General features: G+C 35.5%; 1 protein-coding gene across 1 annotated transcript; it reads left to right on the forward strand.

Moving 5' to 3' along the window:
* Window positions 1-11,086: 11,086 nt before the first annotated feature.
* LOC116132765 (protein ALWAYS EARLY 3-like) lies at window positions 11,087-24,283 on the forward strand. Its single transcript, XM_031418432.1, is given in 22 exon segments — window positions 11,087-11,507; window positions 11,928-12,058; window positions 13,218-13,316; window positions 13,605-13,667; window positions 14,290-14,367; window positions 15,466-15,655; window positions 15,929-16,188; window positions 16,286-16,661; window positions 17,392-17,469; window positions 17,639-17,865; window positions 17,974-18,030; window positions 18,985-19,305; window positions 19,386-19,564; window positions 19,673-19,955; window positions 20,299-20,544; window positions 20,931-21,062; window positions 21,592-21,735; window positions 21,845-22,063; window positions 22,915-22,979; window positions 22,981-23,019; window positions 23,021-23,213; window positions 23,810-24,283. Coding segments are annotated over 21 exon segments (3,522 nt in total). The 5' UTR covers window positions 11,087-11,507; window positions 11,928-11,953; the 3' UTR covers window positions 23,978-24,283.
* Window positions 24,284-24,586: the final 303 nt, after the last annotated feature.

Here is a 24,586-nt window from a genome sequence, read left to right on the forward strand (position 1 = left end):
ATCTGTGATCTTTGGCTTTGTTAGTCTTGTTACAACTCTGCGACTAGTTACCTTTGGTTGACATTAATTTCCTTGATATATGTGATGTTTTTGGAAGACATGCTTATTTACTTCTTCCCCATTAGAAAAACATTTGAAAAGGAAGCTCAATGAGTTAATGACTTTAGTGAAATTTAGAAATTATTGTGTCTGGTTAGTTCGTATGTCAACCCAAGTCAACTTGAAGATAAAAATTGTCACTTGAATACTACAGTCATCTCGAAGACACAAGATCACCTTTCTGCAATTTTTGTTTTCCTGTTGTTCTTTGTCTCTTGACTAAAGCATGATATTTTGATGCATGATTTTGTATCACTAGAATATTCGATCTTGCTCACTCTTGGTTACATGTATCTAGTTTGCTTTGTTTACCTTAAATCTTCAAAGCTGTCTCCAAAAAACACACATTTCAAGGTTCAATGGAAATGTCTTCCTTTCTCATTAAGAAAGCATCTCAAGGTGAAGTGCAATAATGTATTTTTATCATTGTAACTAAGAGACTGTTGGTCACTCTTTAGTTTTTCTGATTTTAGATTTGCCAGCCTTTGTCGAGTTGAGTTTGAGATTAATAAGTTGTCGCTTACATGTTGTAATCATCCAAATGCAACAGTTTTATGTTTTTACATGTTTTTTGAATGCCTTTATGGTACTAAGTCTTGACATTCTCTTGACGTACTATTACCAGTGGGAATTATTTGACAAGATTCTATGGAAATGAAAATGAAAGAATAAAAAATATTTTGTAGCTTGCAAGGGGAGTATTGAATAGATCTGGCCTCTTCGCCCTAAACCACCCCCGTTTCGCCCAATGAAATGTTCTTCAAGTAGTTTAGATGCTATTATGATGTTTTGTTATCGGTTCATTTACATTTACTGAGGATCTTGCGAGTATTATGAGTTATTGATGACAATCAATACAATAGTAATCACTTGTCATCAATTAGGGAAACATTATTGAGTTGAAAGCTTCAGTCATGAACAAAACAATTAGGGAAACAAACAAGATATTAAGAGTGTTTGGGGTTTGTCTTACAATCTTAAAATAATGAAAACCATCATTTTAAAGGTTTGTGCATGCTAGTGTGTAACTGTGACTTACATCACTGATAGTGAGCCATTGTCACTTCACAATGGAAGAATCCTTCAAAAGAATAGAAGGGTTGACCAAAATCAAAAGAGAAGACCTTAAGTGAAGTTCTTTCTTGCACCATGAAACAAAAGTACGATAAAACAACAAATTTTCCTTCAGTTCAATCTTCTTAATACATCATGTACATATGTCACAGTACCAAAACATAGATACATCTTCCTGGTGGCACTTGGAGACCCATGAAACAAAACACTGTTCAATGTTCATGTACACCTTAAATATATGACAGACAGATGACCAACATTGATTAACATTCATTCATATCTTACATCACTGAGCTTCATTTTTGCACAACTTTTTAAGGAGAGAAAGACAATTTCTCCAAAGAATGAATCTACGTGCAGGAAATAACATCATACACTAGTCTTGCAGGCTAAGCAAAAGTTGTTCTTTGGGATCTTCTTCATTTGGGGTTAGAGTAAGAAAACAAACAAGAAGCATAGTTGTAACAGGACTCGGCAAAGACAGAGATTTGTAGCATGTTATAGTTTATAAGGTTAAACATTGAAACACCTATTGGCTTCTAGTTTAGTAAAAGAGAAAATAACAATAGGGAAACCAATATTGCAAAGATTTTGTAATTAATCAGGACTAATTACTTCCTCTGACTGGAGCTTAAAAGATAGGAAACAAAGCATTTGTAAAGATCAATCAACACCTAAAAAATGCCAACGATTTTGGTTGCACACCTGAAAAATACAACTCTTAGCCCACTCACTTTATGCGGGTGATTTTGCTCTCTTTGAAGGATCTAACTTCTCTTTGTAAAGCTTCAACAGCTGGGGAGTTTCATCATAAGAATTCACAAATCTCTACAGGAAACTTTCTTCAAGATAAATGAACAATGACGACATTTTAGTATATTACCTCTCAACCAAACCTTTTGATGACAGAAATTGAATAACTATAGCCCTGGGTATAATCCTTTGTAAAAGAATTGAAAAGGAGAGTATGAGAGAACTGATTCCTCTGTTTTTCATTAAGTATGGTATAAACTGTATAGCTATATATAAAAGAGCATTTACAACAGATGCCTACATTTACGTGAATAATTAAAATTAAAAAATTACTGTTATACAATCTTATAACAAAAACATAGGATTGAATCTTCCTCATTTGTTAGGCTCCTGATTTGTTGTAGAGAGTTCACCAAATCTGCTACTGTGATTTTGGTCATTACCGTTGCTGCATATCTCAATATTCTAATCTTCAATATCTTCAGCCTTTAATTCCATTACATTGACTTGATTCTTTACACGCTCCCTCAATCTAGAGGGTAGTTCACGAACATGCAGATTGTGTTGTACGTTTTTAAACTTTATTGGAGGTAATGGCTTGGTAAGTGCATCTGCTAACTGATCGCGGCTTGAAATAAAATGAACCTCCAATTGTTTATTAAGCACTTGGTCTCTTACAAAATGAAAATCAATTTCTATGTGCTTCGTTCTTGCATGAAATGCAGGATTTGAAGTGAGGTAAGTAGCTCCAATATTATCACACCAAAGAACCGGTGGTTGTTTTTTAGGAAGACCAAGTTCAAATAGAAGAGATTTTATCCAAGTGATCTCGGTTGCTGTATTTGCTAACGCTTTGTATTCTGCCTTAGTACTGCTTCTAGCAACTGTGGGCTGCTGTTTGCAGCACCAAGAGATTAAATTAGAGCCCATATAGACACAGAAGGCACCAACTGAGCGGTGGTCGTCTTTATCAGCCGCCCAATCAGAATATGAGTAAGCTTGCAACCTCATATCAGCAGTGTTGGTGATGTATAAACCAGTAGACACCGAGTGTTTAAGACAGCGCAATATGCGCTTGACTGCCATCCAATGTGTATCAAGAGGTCGATGCATAAATTTACTGACTTTGTGTACCATAAAGGCTAAATCAGCCCTTGTGAAGGATAGATATTCCAGGCTACCTACGATGCTTTGGTAGAGACTTATATCTTCAAAGGGCTGTCTATCATTGGAAGTAAGATGACAACTAGAGACCATGGGACTTGTGCAAGGCTTGGCTTTGTCCATATTGCTCCGTTTAAGTAAATCAGCAATATACTTTCGTTGAGTGAGGTAAATGCCATCTAGACACCGAAGTGCCTCAACACCAAGAAAGAAATTTAGTGCACCCAAGTCTTTGACATCAAAGGTATTCTTCAAGCAATCAATCAAGCGAGTGATTGCATTTGAACTTGAGCCCGTTATCAAAATATCATCCACATATATAAGTTTATAAATAATAATAGCTGGTTTCCGAAGAATAAATAAAGACGAATCAGCTTTACTTTCATGAAAACCCAAAGACTTGAGTTTATCCGAGAGCTTTGAGAACCATGCTCTTGGAGCTTACAGCAATCCATAAAGTGACTTGTGTAGTTTACACACATGATGTGGATATTGTGGATGAATATATCCTTGGGGTTGTAACATGAACACATCCTTTTTTAAATCGCCATGCAAGAATGCATTTTGTACATCCAATTGCTTTATAGACCAATTATAAGACACAGCAAGAGAAATCACTAACCGAATAGTGGTACGTTTGATGACTGGACTGAAATGTTTCAGAAAAATCAACTCCTTCTTGTTGATGGAATCATTTGGCGACTAGTCGTACTTTATAACATTCAATGGTTCCATCCGCCTTTTTTTAATTTTAAACACCCAACGGCAGCCCACAACATTGGTGTTATTTGATGGTGGCACCAAAGACCAAGTACCATTTTGTAGTAGTGAAGTGAATTCTTTATTCATAGCATCTCACCAGTGGACGGATTTAGAGGCCTCAGTGTAAGAGGTTGGTTCCGTTGCTAGAGGTGATGTTTCTGGTATCAAAGCTCTCAATAAAGGGTAGCGAATGCAGCCATCAGATTGTTGCCTAGGCTTATGGATATGATTCTTTGATCTGGTGACCATGGAATGAGTGTTTGTAGGAGGAGGTTGTGTATTATCGTGTAGGGCATCAACAGAGTCGATTGCATTAGTTGCTGGCTGGGTAAATGTTCCATGACCTGTTCTTGTAGAAATTAAACATAATGGTGCATATTCGATTCTTGTGGAAATTGGGTTAGATTGCAAATCACTAAAACTTGTTGATAGGGAAGAATTAATAGCAGGGGAAGCATGACAGAGTTGGAAGGTTGATGAGCGAGGCTTTGGTTTTTATTTTCAAAAGTGTAAGGAAAAAGGCATTCATCGAAAATGACATGTCTTGAGACATAGACCTTACCAGTAGAGAGATGAAGACACTTGTACCCTTGATGACAAAGACTATAGCCAATGAAAATGCATGTTTTGGAACGGAAATTGAGCTTATGTTGATTGTAAACCTTAAGTTAGGCCAACATGCACAGTCGAACACACGCATAAAAGAGTAATCTGGAGCACGGTTATACAACATCTCAAATGGTGATTTTTGGTTTAAAACATGCGTTGGAAGCCTATTTATCACATAAGTTGCAGTTTGGAAGGCATCTTCCTAATATATCATTAGGAGATTGGAATGTGCCAACATGCTTAGGCCAACTTCGACAACGTGTTGATGTTTTCTCTCAATAGAACCGTTTTGTTGATGCGTATGTGGGCAACCTAGGCGATGGTTAATGCCATTGTTTGTAAAGTATGTGTTTAACCGCCTATTTTTGCCACCCCAATCGATTGGATGGCTTTCATTTTCCTTTCAAAATGATTTTCCACATATTTTTGGAAATTAAGAAAAACTTGCTCAACATCTGATTTGAGTTTAAAAGGAAATAACCAAATAAATTTGGAATAATCATCTAGAAAACTCACATAATATTTAGCACCAATGGTGGAAGCAACGGAAGCAAGTCCCCATACATCAGTAAAAAGTAAATCTAAAGGCTTTGAAGAAACAAACATAGATAGCTTAAAAGGCAAGTTATGGCTTTTAGCCATTTGGCAATCAGGGCACATAGTGTGTAATTTATTTTTCTCTATTGGAAAGTTGAAAGTGGAAAGAACTTTGTGGACGACGGGACTAGAGGCATGACCAAGTCTACGATGCCAATTATGAAATGAAACTTGAATACTAGAGTGTGCTTGTTTTGGTGGTGAACGTGTAGAGGCCATCACTAAGATGTCCTTGATGAAGGACCTTCCCCAAATAATCCTTCACAAGAAAGAAGTGAGCGTGAAATTCAAAATAAACGTTATTGTCAATGCAAAATTGTTGAACAAATATCAAATTCTTTTGAATCTCAGGAACTAAAAGGACTTGATTAAGAACAAAGGTGGATGAGGTAGTTTTGAATTTAGAAGAACCAGTTTTAGAGATATGCAAACCTTGACCATTTCCTACTTGAACAGTATCTAAACCATTATATTCATTGTTCTGTTGGTTCAGATTGGAAGCATTATTTGTCAGGTGATGGGTTGCACCCGTATCCGCATGCCATTCAGTCTCCCAATTGGTAGGATTGCCATTATTCACAGCAACCATAGCTTGCCTGGCGTATCTTTTGGAGCATCCTGATAAAAAAGATCAAATCTGTGATAACATTTACGAGCTGAGTGTCCAGGCTTACCACAAACCTGACAAATAATAGAGGGATGATCAGTGTTTCAGTTGGCAGAGTGAAAGCCACCACGATTGCCTCGCCCCTTTCCTCGAGAGCCACCACGGCCACTCCGTGCAAATGGTTGTGATTGGCGTTGAGCAATGTTAGCAAAAGGTTATTGAATTGCTGGAGTGAGTTGGTGTCGAGAAAGACGTGCTTTTGTGGTTAATAAGAGAGAATAAATTTTCTCGAGTGTCACACTATCTGTGCGAGCGGAAATTGAAGCCATGAAACTGTGCGAGTGAAAATTGAAGCCACGAAACCTGCAAGAATATAGGTGATAGTATCATCTAGTGTCATTGGATGTCCTGCGATCGCTAGCTCATCCGCTAGTCCCTTGATGAAGTGGAAATATTCTGTGGCAGATTTATTGCCTTTAGTTGCAATGACCAATTGTGTGCGGATTTGAACAATGTGCACACGAGATTTTGAGGAGAAAGTTTCATCTAATGCACACTAGACAACATGGGAGGTTGTATAATTAACAACCTGAGCAAGCACTCTTTTGGTAAGAGAGGACATGAGAGTACTAAGGATGAGGTTGTCCTGCTTGACCCATTGAGAGTAAGCAGGATTGAGTCTCTCAGAAACAACATTGGCTTCAGGGTGGGACACGAAAATTGTTTTTGGTGGTTTTTTTGTGGTTCCGTCAAGGTAACCAAAGAGGTCCTGACCTCGAAAATATGGTACCATTTGGGCTTTCCAAAGTAGATAATTATCTTGGCTTAGTTTGATAGTAGAAATATTAGGCATGGAGACAATGGAGGGAGATTGGGTTTTAGGATTGGAGAAAGACATTTAGACGTTGGTCTTTTGATGGCTATATTGATACCATGTAAAAGAATTGAAAAGGAGAGTATGCGAGAACTGATTCCTCTGTTTTTCATTAAGTATGGTATAAACTGTACAACTATATATAAAAGAGCATTTACAACGGATGCCTACATTTACGTGAATAATTAAAATTAAAAGATTACAGCTATACAATCTTATAATAGAAACGTAGGATCAAATCTTCCTCATTTGTTAGGCTCTTGATTTGTTGTTGAGAGTTCACCAAATCTGCTGCTGTGATTTTGGTGATTACCGTTGCTGCATATCTCAATATTCTGATCTTCAATATCTTCAGCCTTTAATTTCGTTACACTGACTTGATTCTCTACATCTTCTTCTCCAAGCTCAGATTAATAAGATTTGGGTGTCTTGCTATAACGGCAGGCTCCAAAACCTTCTTTTTCGCAAAAAAGTCCATCACTGCCATACCTTATGCTCAGATGTAAACATAAAAATGGATACTTTTGAAATGCTGCCAAAATCTCTTCCTCCGACAAACCCCACATCTTATAAAATTTGAGTTTCTTTTCCCAAAGGGATTTGTGGATTATCATTTTCACAGCATCAGCTACAATAAACTGTGATCTCGAAGGATTGATACCCATTTCCTTTACTACCTCCACAACATTTAAAAAAACTCTCGTCCCTATTGTAAAAACACAAGGCAAGATATACAGTAATGTGCATATATTTGAATCAGGCACACCATAGCTTCGCTAAATATCGATATGAGGAGCAATATAAAAGTTTATATCCCCGCAGAGAAAACGCATATTGCGTTTAACAATAATAATGGCCTTCTCTCTAGATTGAAGCAGATTACTAAGGTCATTAAAAGTAGGGATTATAAACTTTTCTAAGCTTCTATTTTATATACGAGGGCATATGGAAAATATTCAAGCAACATCTGTCTTTTAGAAGCCTACTGAGTAATAATAATTTAGTTTTGGCAAAAGGGTTTTCTCAGGATTAGCCAAAAGTAATTTGGGCTCTCTTTTGATGAGGTCTAAAATTTGTGGTTTAGAGAAACAAAGGCAGTTGAACATGGCAATGACAGAGTCGGGTCTTTCTGGGGATTTAAATTTAACACATTGGGAGATAGATGAAGCAGGTTCTTGAGAGAACCCATATGAATTTATGAGGTATGAAATAGTAAATGTGTGTAGATTTGAAGTAGTCGAGACTTATTTTGTAAATAACATTGATTTGTAGTTTTGAAGACAATGCAATTGGTGTGTTGGTGATACATGGAAAATGGTTTTGCAGAGAAAATATAACATGAGAATTGGAATTAAGGACTCAGAGAAAACAAACTTACGATTCTTGAGAGAAGCTGTCTTCTTTAGTGGAGCAAACCTTTTGATTTTTGTATAAGCTGCCAAAACCCTTGAGCTAATGTACACTCACTCAAGTGAACTCTTCTTTGTATGGAACTTTTTGGGTTTTGGAAAGGGAGGATGACAATTTCCCATCCAAGGTTTGGCATAAGTAATTTTCCCACCCAAAAAGTAAAAAAAAATTAAAAAATCAATTTCTCTCATGAATAAGATAAGTTGTCAAACGAATCTTACAAATTTCTCTCTCAAACTCTGATATGGAAGCTGAGTTGGCAGCTCCATCACACCTAAGACACAAACTAATTTTGATGAGACCCAAGAAACGATTGTTCATACTTTCCTTTCTAAGGAACGACCATTCTCGTTCTTATAAAGGAATAGTTATTCCTTGTGAAGGAATGACCATTCCTTCATATAGAATGGCCGAATTGTTTTTTCATAAGGAACGACTGTTCTTTATGAAGGAACGACCATTTATGTTTAGTCAAAGTCGTTAGCTGACATGTTGATGAGATTTGTTTGTTAGGGTAGTATTACCCTCCCACACAAAATGTCAAAATCTATTGACCTTTTGTAGACAAGTTTTGTTATGGTACAAACTTGCAGTACCGTAAATATAAGTATAATGAAAAAAAAAAAAAAACAATTAAATAAATAATGGAACTCAAATTATGAAAGAGTGGATTACATTAGAGCAAACAACATGTTCTTACCTAAGGTTTAGTGAAAGGCCAAGTTCCTACCACTGGTTTCATAAATCTCAGATTCTCACCCTTAAATTAACATAGTTCATTTCTTTTAACAAATAAAGGCTAAAATGGTCATTTAATAGATTTTAATATTTTCGTTTCTTCCAGAACCTCTCTTTCTCGCCTTCTATCCCCCACCCTATTGATCTAGCAAATCGCCTGCCACCACAACTTTTTGCTTCACGTGATTACTGTTCCCTAGTCGGATTCCGGCCGATTGAAGGTTCCAACACCCCACCTGACACTACCGCCGACATCATCCCCCCACCCTCATCAAATCCCTATAACCCCTTGGTAGCACCAGCTCGTTATTCATCGACTGCCGTAACTATTCTTGCGTGACTGCTGTGCACTTGGAAGCCTTGCTACCACCAATTTTCACCTCAAATCAAACACAATTAACACTGCTCCTAATTGCTTATTCTATTTGGTTGATTGTTGAGTGTAATTAGGTCGTCGGCGACCCCCTATCATCGGATTTCTGCACTCCTAAGTAGGGATGGGCGCGGAGGGGGACGGGGTCCCCATTTTTCTTATGACCGTCCTTGGCCCGTGGGGATGGAATCACTCCCATCCCCGTCCTGATCCAGCCCAATGAACGAGGCTTCACGGGGAATTTCCCCCCAGTGGGATTTTTGCCTTGTGTAGATCAAAACTTTCCGCATATTCTCACGATAATAATATTAAATTATTTTAATTGTGAGAAACTAGCACGTTGGTAGGTACTATATTTGACTGCTTAATTTCAGTAGTTAATTCATTAAAAATACTGAATTTAAGATGAGAAAATATAAAATCAACAATTTCTTGTAAAATTTAAATTAAGATTTAAAAAGCGATACATAACTACCACCATAAACTAATTTAATCGTTACTAAGTTAGTGACACATTTTCTATATAGTATTAAATAGAGGAATTTAGATTCCACATTCTGATGCTTTATGTTGCTGAGACATTGTAATATTCCACTGAAATAGTCTCATCTACAAAAATTCATAAAATAAATACCTAAGAGAAAATTTCGCTGAGAATTGATATGAATATAGTGAATAACAACAATTTTTTGGCAAAAATTGGAACATGCTCATTGATTTCAAAGCAATAAACTATAAACATCCTTCAGGCTGTGACATAAACCTAATATTATACTCAAACCATCCATTGCGACATAAACCTCATAATATATTGGTTTGATAAATTATAATAATCTAATCAAATTTATTTTTGGGTCATGTATTATTATTTGGTGAAATTCACAAAGTAATAATACATATATTTAATTATTTGACTTCCTTGTTCAAATTATTTTTCTATAAATTTAATACAAACATTAGAAAGTATTATAAAAGTAAATATTATAAATTTAGATACATTACTTAAAACCATGATTTAAACTCTAATTTTATATACAATTTCACAAAGGGGACAAAAAAAAAAAAAACATAAAATTCTCAAAAAAGCGAGGCGAGGCGGGTCGGGGATTGCACTATCCCCTCCCCCCGCCTGTCCTCGGGTGCAGGGATTTTTTTGAGGACCATCCCCGACCCTATCCCTGAATTTTGTGGGGATTCCCCGCCCCATTCGAGTTGGGTTGTGCCAAATCCCCGTGGGGTCGGGGCAAACGCCCATCTCTACTCCTAAGCCACGCCCACAACTAACACCAAATCTGTTTTTCTGGGAAAAAGAAAATAGATTCCCTATTTTATACTGGGAAAATAGATTCTGGGAAGAATTAGGATGAGTTTTGGGATGGTGGTGGCGACGACGATGGTGGCCATGGCTTTAAGAGGATTTGGAGCTGGTGAGATGAAGAAGAAGAAGATGGGAGGGTAGTTTAGTAATAGTATCATTTGCATATATGTTACAATCTCATGGTCACTAATGGTGTTACTTTAAGGGTGAGATTCTGAAATTTATGAAACCAGGGATGGAAACTTATCATTTCGCCAAACCTTAGGTAAGAAGAAGCCGTTTACTCATTACATTATTCCAATACTAGGATAATGACAAAAATTGAACAAGAGATAATTATAAATATCATAATACAAAAATCGAATTAGCATGTAGTAAAATTTTTATACATATCTAAATATCAATTTATTTTTTAGTTTTCATTTAATATTAAATTAAAAATAATTAACAACAAAGGATAAGAAAATTTTCTCCTAAAATCAAAAGTCACAATCCATAAATACTTTAATAATAATACACAGAGGCGAGAAATCAAAATCCAACGGCTGAGATTGAACAATGAACGCCACGAGTAGGAACACCCCACCACTTATTCTATGATCCATTTAACACCCAATAATAATCAAATACAAAAAGCTAAATTTGAATTCTTTAAAAAAAAAAAAAAAACTAAAATCACTTAAAACACTCCTTTTTTCGCCACAAATTTTTTTTATTTTAAAGTTTTCGCGGTTATATCCCAAATTTTTCTTCTTCAATTTCAATTTCTTCATCTTAATTATTATAATCAAACCAATATTATCTTCTCTTAATCTTCTTCACTGCTCGGCTTCTGTGCTTCGATCGCTTCGCTTTCGCCTCTTCTCTTCTTCTTCTTCTTCTTCTTGTTGGCGCAGCCTCATCACCAATGCCTCGTCAATCAGCTTCTCTTTGATCGGCGAGTTACTAACTTCGCATCTCCTTCGTTCGCTTCTTTGTTTCAGATCTTTTGCTTCTGCTCTCGATTAGGGCTGGGGAATTAAAATTTGTCAACTGTGAGGTGTTTTTAAAGTTGAAATGAAGGTTTAATTTGTTTGCGATTTTGAAATTGTGTTTTCTTTGCTTTCCTACTTGGTTTCTCAGCATTCAGGTATCGAAGCTGATCTTTGTCCAACTCTTTGTTGCTTAGTAGCTTGTGTGTTTTTGTTAGATTGTTGTTTATATTTTTGAATAGTTGGAAACTGATTTGATTGTATTATTTCGTTTTCTTTTGTTTTTGTTTCCATATGAAGTTTATGATGCTGTGAAAATTTCGACGTTAACGTGTTTTGTTGTGGATTTTATCAAAAACCTGTTCTCCTTTTTGCCAATTTTAATTGATCTTACTATGCTTATTTTTATGTCCAATTTAGGCACGTGTTTCTAAGGTGTGTGTATATTTGGGGATGGGGGAATGAGATTATGCTGAAATTTATCAAGTGATCATGGTTAAGGGTTCTTTTTATATATATTGGATCTGGAGTTTTGTGAAGGATAATAATTGGCTAACTGGTCTCTTGTTTTTTGGTAGGTTTCAGACTATTGAGGTAGTCATTTATGGCCCCGACAAGAAAATCTAAAAGTGTAAATAAGCGGCATTCATATGCTAGTGAAGTCGCGTCCAAGAAAAAAGGCGAAAATGCTGACAAAAGTGGGCAGCGGGTGAGTTCTGGCTTTGTTCAGAGGCTAGTTCCATTCAAAATCTGTCAAAATAAATGGAGTTTTCTTTTGTGTTGTTTAATTCAAATGACTAATAATGTTCCAATTATTTTCATGTTTAAGTAGTAATTGAAATCCCATTTGTTTGACTTCTAATCTTGGATATAAATATATTTAAATTTGCTTCTTTCATAGTTTGGTTCCACATATTAAACAATTAATAATCTGTTGGGATGGGGTTTAATCTTGATTTAGTTCTTCTTTTCCCGAACTCCTTGGAACTTGCTTTCTCCTTCTCCAATTGTTTTGGAAGTATATCGTTTACAGTAGAAATCTATATTCTTTATGAGGATAAAATCATATATCGACTCTTTAAATTTCCTACAATATGACAGATATGGTAATGTACCTACTGAGTTTGCATTTTGTAACTAGTAATGTGGTAAATTTATTCATAGGATCAAGTTAACTATTATATGGAAATAGTTAAAATTGCAAGAATTATAGCCCAAGTGAAATAGGCACTTATTGGATCTTATCTATAATTCATATATGGGATGCAATAATATAATAAATCATATGTTGATGCTCCATTAAAAGAAGTACAATGATGTTATTTCAAAAATTATGAATTATATGACAGATTTCCTTTTAAAATTGTAAACCATAGTAATCTCTTGTCATTTATCAGCAGAAACTGCTATCTTTCTATTCTGTTTCTTCCTTGATGCCATAGTTTTTTAAGATAACACTATCTTTCATGTTTTTAATTATTAACTTTCATATATAATAATTTTCTTACTCTAGAATAATCATGTTTTTACGTAAGCTCTTAACTACCGAGTTCTATTAACCCACCCTTCTCTACTCCTACCAAATTTTCTTTTTATTGTTGATTCTTTTAGTATCCATTAATAGAGATGCAATTGAATGTTTTAAACCCACTGTGAAGAATTTCCATTTTAGCATATACCCTAATATAAGTTTTATCAATTTATTGTTGTTTCAGATTTATGATCATGCAACCTGGAATAAATTGATTAGTAGGATCTTTTTTTTTTAGTGTAGTAAGATCCTTACATATAATCAATAATATTTACTTCTAAAATGTTTGGTCATGGACTCAGTTTTTAGTTTTACAATTATTTATTACCGTATTCAGAAGAGGAAGCTATCCGACATGTTAGGGCCACAATGGAGCAAGGAAGAACTTGAGCGTTTCTATGAAGCCTATCGTAAATATGGAAAAGACTGCAAAAAGGTTAGTTCCAGCTTGCACATTTGAATTATGGTGCAGTGATTTTATGGAATATAAATTACTAGGTCAAGTGCCATCATTACTTGGTTTCCATGGCTGATATGAGTTAATAAATGCAAATAATGTTACTAAGAACTTTGTCAGAACAGGCTTGTGACTTCATGTGTAAAACTTAATACTATTGCTTTACTGTACTATTTGGATCAATTCTATATCTGCTATGGAACAATGCATTTATTTTCTGTGACACCCTACAACTTCTTTTAGTTTTTATCTCATTTGAATCTATAGGTAGCTGCTGCAGTGCGTAACCGGTCTGTGGAAATGGTTGAAGCACTTTTCACTATGAATAGGGTAAGCATGGTCTTATTTTACCTGATTATAACCTTTAACTTATTTCAATTTCTTTATTTTGTAAAGCTTCTAAATTTTTTTCTTTGATTTTACCATGTATAAATTCAACGTAGTACCTTTTTGCATTGTTTTGCTTAGTCTGAGGCATCACTTTTCTTTGTACATTCCTAGGGATTGCTCCTACAAATTTAAATTGTGTTTCCACATTCCAACGGGCCAACCACTATTTTAGTTTGGTTAGCTTAAAGCAAGTGAAATAATGTTGTTTGCTGTTGTGCAGTAATTTTCTATAAAGATACTGCTTCACTTTGGCTGGATGCACTGTACAAAATTATCTTCTAAAAGATACTGCTTCAGAGGAACTGCACATTTGAAATTGGATTAGATTGGAATCACCTAATGTATTTAAAACTCAAGCCAGTTTTTGTGGTTTTGGGTTTATGAAGCACATATTGAACTTGATCAGTTTTATTTGAGTGGCATAGATCTGTATACTAGTATGCATGTTTGTATGGATTTTTTATTTTTTATTTTTAAAAAGAACTCTAATTTTTTGATGTTTCGAACAGAACTGAAAAAATAAAGAAATTGATTTCCGTCATTGCTTTTGTTTGTCTTTCAGGCTTACTTATCTCTTCCAGATGGCACTGCTTCAGTAGTCGGATTAATAGCGATGATGACTGATCATTACGGTATTCTGGTGAGATTGAGATTTAATCCATCTGGGTTGTGTAAACTGTCATATAGATCTCAGCGTAAGATATTCTGTGCTAGTTGCTCAAAGTTGGCTTGCATTCTATGCGGAAATCAAAACAGTTGCTTTATTGTTGCTGCAAGTACAGCACGAGCAAGGAGATTAGTTAACAAGAAATAATTTTTGCAACAAATACGGGCACCTACCGTGATGAAAAATAGAGGATTTTCAATTGTCGATAAGAAATATTTTTTTGCTACACAGACATCCAAGCATATTCATGTAAACATATTAGAAGGAAATATGAATCTACCACACCATTTTTTCGTATGAGCCTCCGGACTTATCTTCTATATATATATTTCTATCTCTCCATGTGAAGGTATTTACTGATGTTTTAAATTGACATAAGGAAATAATCAGCTCCTCCTACTTTTGCCTGGTTGACTGGCCAGGAATCTGACATGGACATGTAAACAGCGTGGGTGATTCCTAAACTTTGAGAGGAAATCAAGGTGATTTGCTTTACGTGGTGAATAAAATTCACTAAAGAGGGGAAAAAAGGGATAAAAAAAGTCATAGACAAAAAGAGTGACGGAATCTCTTTTTAGTAAAAATTAATTTGACTTCAACTGGATTTGGTGTTCTCTCTTTCTACATTTTCCCTCCCTCTCTCTTGCTTGCCATCTGTCTGTGGTGTATCAATCAAAGTGGAGCATATTAAGTACCTGATGATACATTTGATTGAGTTGTAAACTACAACCAAGTATACAATTTTAAAATTGATAAAGTTGTGAAGTGCTATCATTTATTGTCTGCCTGAAGCTCTTTCTCCCGTGAAAATCTACCACTTCTCCCTCTCTCCCATTTTTTTTTTTTTTTGTCTAAATTATTATCGTGCTTACCAAAGTGCTCATGTGATTTTGTGATGGTGGTTTTTGCTTTAAATTCAGTGTCCTGATATTTATTGCTGCGTCCATGAATGCATATTTGATTATTTATTCTATTTTATCTCTATCAAATAGCTTGGTGCATCTAGGCAGTGCAATAAGCTTGTAGGGATGACCTATATGGAATTAAAATTAGTAGTTTGTGACCTGGCAGGAAGGAAGTGACAGTGAACAAGAAAGTGATGAGGGTACAGGGGCATCTCAAAAATCGCAGAAGCGTGCTGGTGGAAAATTTCAAAATCACACCACAAAAGGATCAGATGAACCATTTCCAGATCTTCTCCAATTCCAGTCAGCTGCATCAAATTATGGATGCCTGTCATTGTTGAAGAAGAGGCGTTCTGGTAGGAAAGATTGTCTTACAAATCTCTCTTTCTCTTTCTCTCATGCTATAAACTGGTAATGTGTTCGTAGTCTAAGGAACCTGCTTAGTGTGTTTTTCACCTGTAGCTCTTATATAATTGAAGTTTGAGGACTTCAAGTTAAGAGTTCTTTGTATCCATTTACTCATTTACTGTTCTTCTCCATTAGGTTTTAAAAGGGTATTTTCCCCCTTATTTACCACTTTTGAAGTGCTACTAACACTTTATTTTCTTTGCATTTTCAATTTGTTCTAGGAAGTAGGCCTCGTGCTGTTGCAAAAAGGACTCCTCGTGTCCCTGTTTCATATTCTTATGACAAAGATAATACGGAGAAGTATCTTTCACCAATTAGGCAGGGACTGAAACCAAGGGTAGGTACTATTGATGATGATGTTGCTCATGAGATAGCATTAGCATTGACAGAGGCTTCTCAAAGAGGTGGTTCTCCTCAAGTTTCTCAAACACCAAAAAGAAAAAGGGGAACACCATCACCTGTTCAGAATAATGTTAGGATGGTAATTTCTCCTTATATGATAGGTTTTTTTTTTTTTTTTTTTTTTCCCTTTTCTAAAATCATGTTAATGATATTAATTAGCTCAGTACTGTGTTTAGCATGATGAATCAGAAATGACCAGCTCCAAGCTTCGTGGTAGTGAAATGGATGAGGATGGTTGTGAATTAAGCTTAGGGAGCACAGAAGCTGATAATGGATACTATGCTCGGGACAGAAGTCATTTGATGGACACAGAAAGTGCTGGTACTTTTAAAGGTCAACAAAAAGGAAAGAGAAGCCATAGCAAGAGGCCAAAATTAGAAGAAAGTGTAAACAATCAGTTGGATGACATAAAGGAAGCCTGTAGTGGGACAGAAGAAGGACAGACATTGGGTGCTGTTAAGGGCAAATTTGGAACTGAGATTGATGAAAAAATTTCAAGGTCCACTTATAAGGGTTCAAGGAAGAGGAGTAAAAAGGTTTTGTTTAAAAGAGGTTAGTGATTGCATCTGATCCAAATCTCCTCCCTCCTCCAGGCAGGCTGCCCTTGTCTCTCCTGTGATTTATAATTCTGGATGCTTTTAGTTCCTTTAATGAATTCAGTGAATTCTATGTGACCTCTGTAACTTTCTTCCTTCTTATTTTTCCTACTTCAGAAGGTTATATTGTTATAGAATATGACTTTTTTTTTTATTTGTTCTAGTGAATATCCATGTTGTCTGTGTCTGTCATATTGAGTAGAGGAAGCTCATTTTGTTTCCCATAGAATGATCTCATTGGAGACATTTTGGATTTCATTAAAGAAGGAAGTTTCTTCTTTGTCTATTATCTGTCAAGGGGTCAAGCAGTAATTAGGTGGGAAAAATTTGGAAGTTGGTGAAGTCACTTTTTTCTCTCCATTCTATGCTTGAAAGTATATATAAAAGATGGAAATGACATCATTCTTAGAGCTTCCCTGTAGACTTGAATTTTGTGAACTGAATGAGCACTTACGACCTGGTCAGTGACATTATTTCTGCATATTGTGAGGCATTAAATATTTTTTTTATAACTAATACATGACCTGAATGATATTGTTTCCTATTTCACTGGAATGACTAATAGTATCTGACTTTTTGAGAAGTTGTGTATGCTTCATTGAGCTTCAACTTTGACTTATCTCTGTCTCCTTCCTGTAGAAGCATCTGTTTATCTCTTAATAGTATTTATACTTTTGACTCTGTAGATGAAGGCTCTGCCTTCGACGCCCTGCAAACATTGGCAGATCTGTCATTGATGATGCCAGAAACAACTGTTGACACTGGTAAGATATCAATGGTATAATCATTCTTTGCATTATCTTTTTTCCTGCCTTATAGCTAGTTTGACAGATTCCCAGTGGAATTCTGGGTGGTGTTAATGAATTTATGATTTTATTTTCAGTTGAGTTTCTTCTGGTCAAGATTTAATCTTTTGTTTTTATCTGTCTTAAGAGTCATCTATTCAGTTAAAGGAAGACAAGCCTATTGACGAGTCTAAGTTGAAGGGGTATCATTCAAGTCCGGGAGCTAAAGTCACTGCCTGTAAAACATCTAAGCTGGGAAAATATCGCACTGATAACAATAGTGGTGTACCAGAAGCAGAGGAGGGAAATCATCGGACAAATGCTGGAAGCCGTACAAAGAGACAAAAGTTCTTGCCATTTAAGCTAAGGATGGATGTAAGTTTTTTGTCTGCATTTTCCTTTATTTGCTGATCAAAATCCATATATTCTTTCTAGTTCATCTCATACGCTAATGACCATATGCAAGTTGCTTTCTGGGCACAGATTCCAAAACCTGAAGATAATACTGATTCTCATTTGGACAAATCTCAGAAAATTGAGGTGCGTAATTTCTTTCTGTTAAAAAATTACTGGCTGGTCTCTTGTCTGTTCTTTTGCCAAATTGATGGCTTTTCTCTAATTTCATGCATCTCATATAATTATAAATTAATGAATAGATAATGTGATATTCATGCAAAATATTTATCCATGTTATTCAATTCTGAAGTTTAACTGTGCTGAAGTAGTGAAGTGTACAAGGTCAGTGCCCCCTTACGTCATTTAAGTTGCTTTTTACGGATTGGGACACAATTATGCCTTATAAAGTGAGATTGACTACATTCTTAACACTTGATATTGACTATGCTTTTGATCAAATCACCAAGTAATGGCCTAATCAAATCATATGAAAATACTGGCTGTCTGCTATTTCATGTCTACTTTGACTCTTAAGTATTGACATTTTAATGGATTTTGAAGTGCTGGTCCAGTGAATTTCTATTCTGGTTGAGGAAACATTGGTATAAGTTAGAAGAAAATTGACCAATTATCAGCAGACTAATAAAGCTAAGAGAAGAGGAAGCATTTATCAGAGGAACTTTACTTTGTTAGCTCCTATTGAGAATAATTTTGGAGCAAAACAAATTTGATGAAGCTTGCACTGTATGCTTGTGTTTTTCCTTTTAGGTGATAGAAATAAAAGTACATGTCATTTCTATTTATCATTAGTTTGCTTTATGGGGAAAGTTCAAGGTTTTAGAGTTGTGCTGATTTTTCCTTTCTTCATTTCTTTTTCCTCATATTATGAGCCTTGAATTGCTATTTTTTATCCATTTGGAAATGTGTTATTAATTGACTGGTCTGTTTGTTGCAATTCGATTTTGTTCTTTATAACTTTTATGTGCCTATTGTAGTTGAGTTTACATTTCTCTTCATGCTAATATGGTTAATTTTTTGTTTCTTTGTCATTTATGGCCTATTATCCTGTTTTCCAATGTTATCCTTTTACATTTTTAGGCTACAGATGAGTTGAAGAAGTTTGTGAGTAAAGGTAAGCGCACTCACAGTTCAGTGCAACCCAAACAAGGAAAATTGGTGAAACCTCCTGAATGTACTTCAAGTACTGGTCAGAGAAAGGAATTGAATAATTCAGGTCCATCAAGCACACAAGTTATATCAACAAGCAAGATCAATGTACCCACCAAAGTCAGGAGCAGGCGTAAGAATACTCCACAAAAACTCCTGATCGAGAAACATACAAAGTCTTCTGAGGATCTTTTAAATGGCCAATCTTATAAAGCAGTTCCTTCTCTTAATGAGAAAACATTAAAACTAAAGGTCCAATATGGTTCACTGCTCAAATTCATTAGAGTTTCTTGAATCTTGATTTTGTCTTATTTTGTATATTATATATACAGGATCAGCTTTCTGGTTGCCTATCTTGGTACCTAGTACGGAGATGGTGTGTTTTCGAGTGGTTCTACAGTTCAGTTGATTACCCATGGTTTGCTAAAAGGGAGTTTGTCGAGTACTTAGATCATGTAGGGTTGAGTCATGTGCCAAGATTAACTCGTGTTGAATGGGGTGTCATTAAGAGGTATTAGCCTTTTAACTGCTTTTCAGTATGGAGTTTATCCTTGAGTTTTGATGCTTTCTTGACACACTTTGGCTATAAGTCTTCATTATGATTTTCTTGTTGGCACAGTTCCCTTGGCAGGCCACGGAGGTTTGCTGAGCCATTCTTGAAGGAAGAAAGAGAGAAGCTTTATCAATACAGGGAATCTGTCAGAAATCATTATTCCGAACTTCATGCTGGTACTAGGGAAGGACTTCCCACTGATTTAGCCCGACCTTTATTTGTTGGACAACAGATTATTGCTCTCCATCCAAGGACAAGAGAGATTCATAATGGAAGTGTACTAACTGTTGATCGCAGTCAATACAGGGTTCAGTTTGGCCGATGTGATCTAGGGGTTGAGTTTGTCAAGGTAAATCTTTTTCTTGCAATTCTAATGATGCCTTATATCTTCGTTTTGTTTTTGTTGAAAAGGTTTTAAATATTTATATTCTTATTCAATAAAAGTGAACATCTTTGACATAAATAATTGGCACCATGGAGATATTTGTCTTGTACAATGAAGCTAGTTGTGGAAAAATGGCAAAACACCAAACGAAATTCTAGAGGCCCATGTCAGATTTTTAGTTTATTGTTTTTCTTACAAATATTAGACATGGTTGCCTCCTGAGACAAATTGCTCCTTACCATATTCTGCCCTCTCCCTTTTCAGTGGTTCTTGTATTATTCATGGCATAATACCTCGTTCATGACAGGATATCGATTGCATGCCTTTAAATCCATTTGAAAATATGCCTGCATCTCTTACAAGACAAAATGTTGCCTTCGGTAAATTTATTGAGAATCTCAATGAGCTCAAAATGTATGTGCAACCAAGAGAAAGGAATATGGAAGGATACATGAAATTCGCCCCATGTGAGAACCTGGAGAACACCAATGGTCCATCTCATATGTCCCCTTCGACTAATTATCACATCAACAATTTATTACAGCAGCAAAAGGTAAGTGGTTTTTAGAATCATTTTTTGTTGTACGTTTATAAAATTAGGTAAATCACAAACCGTTCATAATTTGATAATATATATCATATGGCTATTATCAAAATCTGTAACTTGAATGAAAGAAAGGGTGTTCTTTCGCTTTTCTGAAAACTAGTAATTTTAAATTATGTATTTGTTTCCTGGAATTGTTCTTATATGCTCAACCAAGTAAAACATTATACCAACCCTAATCCCCCCTCCCTCTTTCTCTTTGAGTACCTGTGTTCATGGCTCTATAATCTCATGCTTGAGCTAAGATTCCATAATTTTCCAGAAAAAGAATCATGCTTACCTTATAAAAGAGGAAACTATTTTGCTCAGGGAATTTTATCAAGCTATAAATGCAGGTTAAAGTTGGGCCTGGTGAAATTATTAATGCCCAGCATACGGCCTTGCAGCCTTCTATTACTGTGCAGTTCCAAGCGAAGCAAGCTGATGTCCAAGCTCTTTCTGAATTGACTCGTGTTCTTGACAAAAAGGTATGCATCTTGCGTTTGGTCATGCACCAACTTCAGATTTTTTTCCCCTGGCAGAATCCTTCTTTAATATGTATAGAAGTAATTCAAGAAATATGTCTCTTTTGTCCTTGTTTAAGTATCATTCTTTCCTAAATGTTATCCCTACCTTTTAAGTAATTCATGGTACTGCTATCCTGAAGTTTCAATTTTACATTGTCTTGGAGGCTTTATAATTTTAACATATCATCCCAGAGAATATCCATCTTGTAGGGTTTTATAGCTGCTGCACAAAAACCTTCCTGGTTGCTTCTTTTTTTAGAATGACCAGAGGTCTTTGAAACAATTCTAATGGTGCTCTAGTTTCATGATATGTAATTTTGGGGAAGAAGGTGTCTAGATTGTAGTTATTTGTTTGATATGGGTTGTATTCTATACTATATACCCCCACTCTCCACACCTTTTTTCTTTTTTTGAACTTATGTTTTCCATAGTATTATTAAAAGGTTCATCTAAAAATCATTTCACGTTCTGGATGATATTGATCTTGTAGGAGGCTGTGGTGTCTGAGTTGAGGCGCATGAATGATGAGGTGTTGGAAAACCAAAGGGATGGTGACAACTCTTTTAAGGATTCAGAACTTTTTAAGAAACAATATGCTGCTATAATCTTACAGCTAAACGAAGTCAATGAGCAGGCATGAATTATCCACAGACCACTTTTGAGATTCTTCCCTTTCCTTTATCGTGAAACATTTTACTCTAATAACGTAACACTTGCTTGACTTGATTTTCTTTTCAATACAGGTTTCTTCTGCTCTCCTTTGTTTGAGGCAGCGCAATACATATCAAGGGAACATCCCTCTTATATGGTCAAAGCCCATGGCCAGCTTAGGTGACCCCAGTGCCCACTCAAGCTCTTTTGATTACTCCGCATACCAAACCCAAGAATCTGGGTCTCATGTGGCTGAAATTGTTGAAAGTTCAAGAACTAAAGCCCAGAAAATGGTTGATGCTGCTGTGCAGGTAAGAAAGCCCACATAACTCTATTTCCGTCCTCATTGGCTCCTTATAGACATCTGTTATGCTTGAAACACTTTATAGACTAATAGTTCTTTCAGTTTTGTAATCTTCTCTTTTTTCTATTTTTAGTATTTCAAGTGAACCCTTGCATAGTTTGCTTTGTTTTCACACAGGGAAGGAAGCATTAGTCACTGTCTTGTGTAGATTTGTTCCCTTCGTTTTTTTTTTTTTCGATATCTTTGTGGATCTCTAGTCTACAGATGTACTTCCTCAATCTCTTCTTTAATATATAGTTATATTGTTTCTTATGAGGAAAAAAAAAAAAAAAAAAGGAAGTGAACCCTGCTTTTATCTCTGCTTTCTTCTCTTCATCTTCTTTTTTCTTTCTTTTTTTTTTTTTTTTTTTTTTTTTTTTTTTGGAGATGTTGGTTTTCCAAAGAAGTATTTCAAGGGTACATATGTAAAAATTTAACTATCACACACAAATCAGATTTACCTCTACCTTACTTGTGGGTCTCCACCTCCATTGTGGCCAAATGTTTGACCCACTAGTGAAGCCATTTTCCTTCTTAACTACATGACAAACGTAGGTCAGGTATTTAGCGCGTCTCAAGTGTTTTTTTTTTTTTTTTTTTTCCTTGGGTTGGAGGTGCTGTAGCACTGAGTGAGGACCTGATTTGGCCGCTTAAAGAGAAAAGTTTCTAAAGATGTCTGTTACATGGCAATGATTAGTTCTTGATCAATAGAATTATTAATTTAATATCCAGAAAATTGATAATCATCCTATCAGGTTGTCACCTAACCTTCTTAGCTCTAATACAGTGCACTTATTCTGACCGCATTAACCATTTCAGGCAATGTCATCTTTGAAAAGTGGAGGAAATGGCATTGAGAAGATTGAGGATGCCATGGATTTTGTAAAATAGGCTTTCAGTGGATGAATTAGGTGCCCTTCCACGTCTTCTACCCCGTAGATTCAGTTCACGGCACTCTTACTTCACGGGTTCAGGATCAGCTTAACACCTGCACATCAAACCCATTGGTGAATAATCATGCACCCGATTCTAAGTTGAACAATTTGTCTGATGAAAATGCGGCACAAATTCCTTCAGAACTAATTGCAAATTGTGTAGCTACCTTTCTCATGATTCAGGTAAACTTTATTATTGGTCCTAACTTAATTTTCTTTTCTTTTCTTTTTTCGTTTTTGGCAAGATTTAACATTTTATGTGGATAGATCTTAATATAAATATTCAAATTTCAAAACCAAAGAGTTGGGGTCTTCAACTTTATCATGTTAGTGATTACCCCCAACCTTGCAGTCTTGCACATCAGTTCTGTTTCTTTGTAAGGTATTTCCTGCTGTATTGACCTATTACATCAGTTATCTGGAGTATTCAACCGTTGGATGTAACAATTTGTTATCAATATTCACACTCACGATCACGAAGCTAAAATGTAAAGAAATAGAGAAACTGTAATTTATTCAAGTCGGACCAAGATGTGCTTACTTATATTCTCGTTGGATCAGTTCAAATATAATTACTTAATCATTTATTATATTTGAGTAGCTGATAAAAGTCATCGTTCCTCGCAGAATTTTCTAATTTATTTGTCTGGCTTTGATATTCGTTTTTTGTTCCTCTTTGAGTGTATTTTTGTGAAACAAATTTATGATTTTGGCTGTTAGATTCAAAACTATGCGCATAATATAACCAACTCTTATTGTCTTCATAAAAAAAAATGCAGAAATGTACAGAACGACAGTTCCCTCCCGGAGATGTTGCACAGGTACTAGATTCAGCTGTTACAAGTTTGCAACCATGTTGTTCACAGAATCTTCCAATTTATGCAGAGATTCAGAAATGCATGGGAATCATTAGAAATCAAATATTGGCTCTCATACCGACGACATAGTCCTCCCATTCTCGACATCTTGTATGTAAAATCTGTATGCTCTCGTGTTGAATTTTGTGTCATGTCAGGTTTTGAATGTGTCCATTGACACATTTTATTTGATAATTATTCTTATAAAACCTGAAATAGGGATTCTATACTTGTATCAAAATAGCGAAGAAAAACCTTTCAAAATAAGAGTAGCTGAGAAATTACGAGCGATTTATGTTTTCAGACTCTGAAGCAAACTGTGTAATTAATAATGATTCTCATGTTGTCTTCAATATATGCAATGGAATGGCTCCTTGAAATATAACACAGTTTAATACTTTAATCCAGACACCTTTGACATGACAATTCAATTTAGCCTCATTCTTCATTATTTACCGGTTTGTTACAAAATAAGAGCTGCATGAGCCAAGTTATTTTACTCTCACTTTCACGGTTTCACCCAAAAATATGATACGTGGTCAAAGCATTGTTAATCAATGTTTTAATAACCAATCCGGGGTGAAACCTAACAAAGTGATCGGGTCTTAAGTTGACTGGTTTGACCCATCGGTCAAATTATTGTCCAAAAATTAAAAATATAATAAAAACATTCCTAAAAATTACATATAAGTCTCTACA

This window comes from Pistacia vera, unplaced genomic scaffold, assembly GCF_008641045.1.
Source record: "Pistacia vera cultivar Batoury unplaced genomic scaffold, PisVer_v2 Contig260, whole genome shotgun sequence".
In the NCBI taxonomy this organism is placed as follows: domain Eukaryota; kingdom Viridiplantae; phylum Streptophyta; class Magnoliopsida; order Sapindales; family Anacardiaceae; genus Pistacia; species Pistacia vera.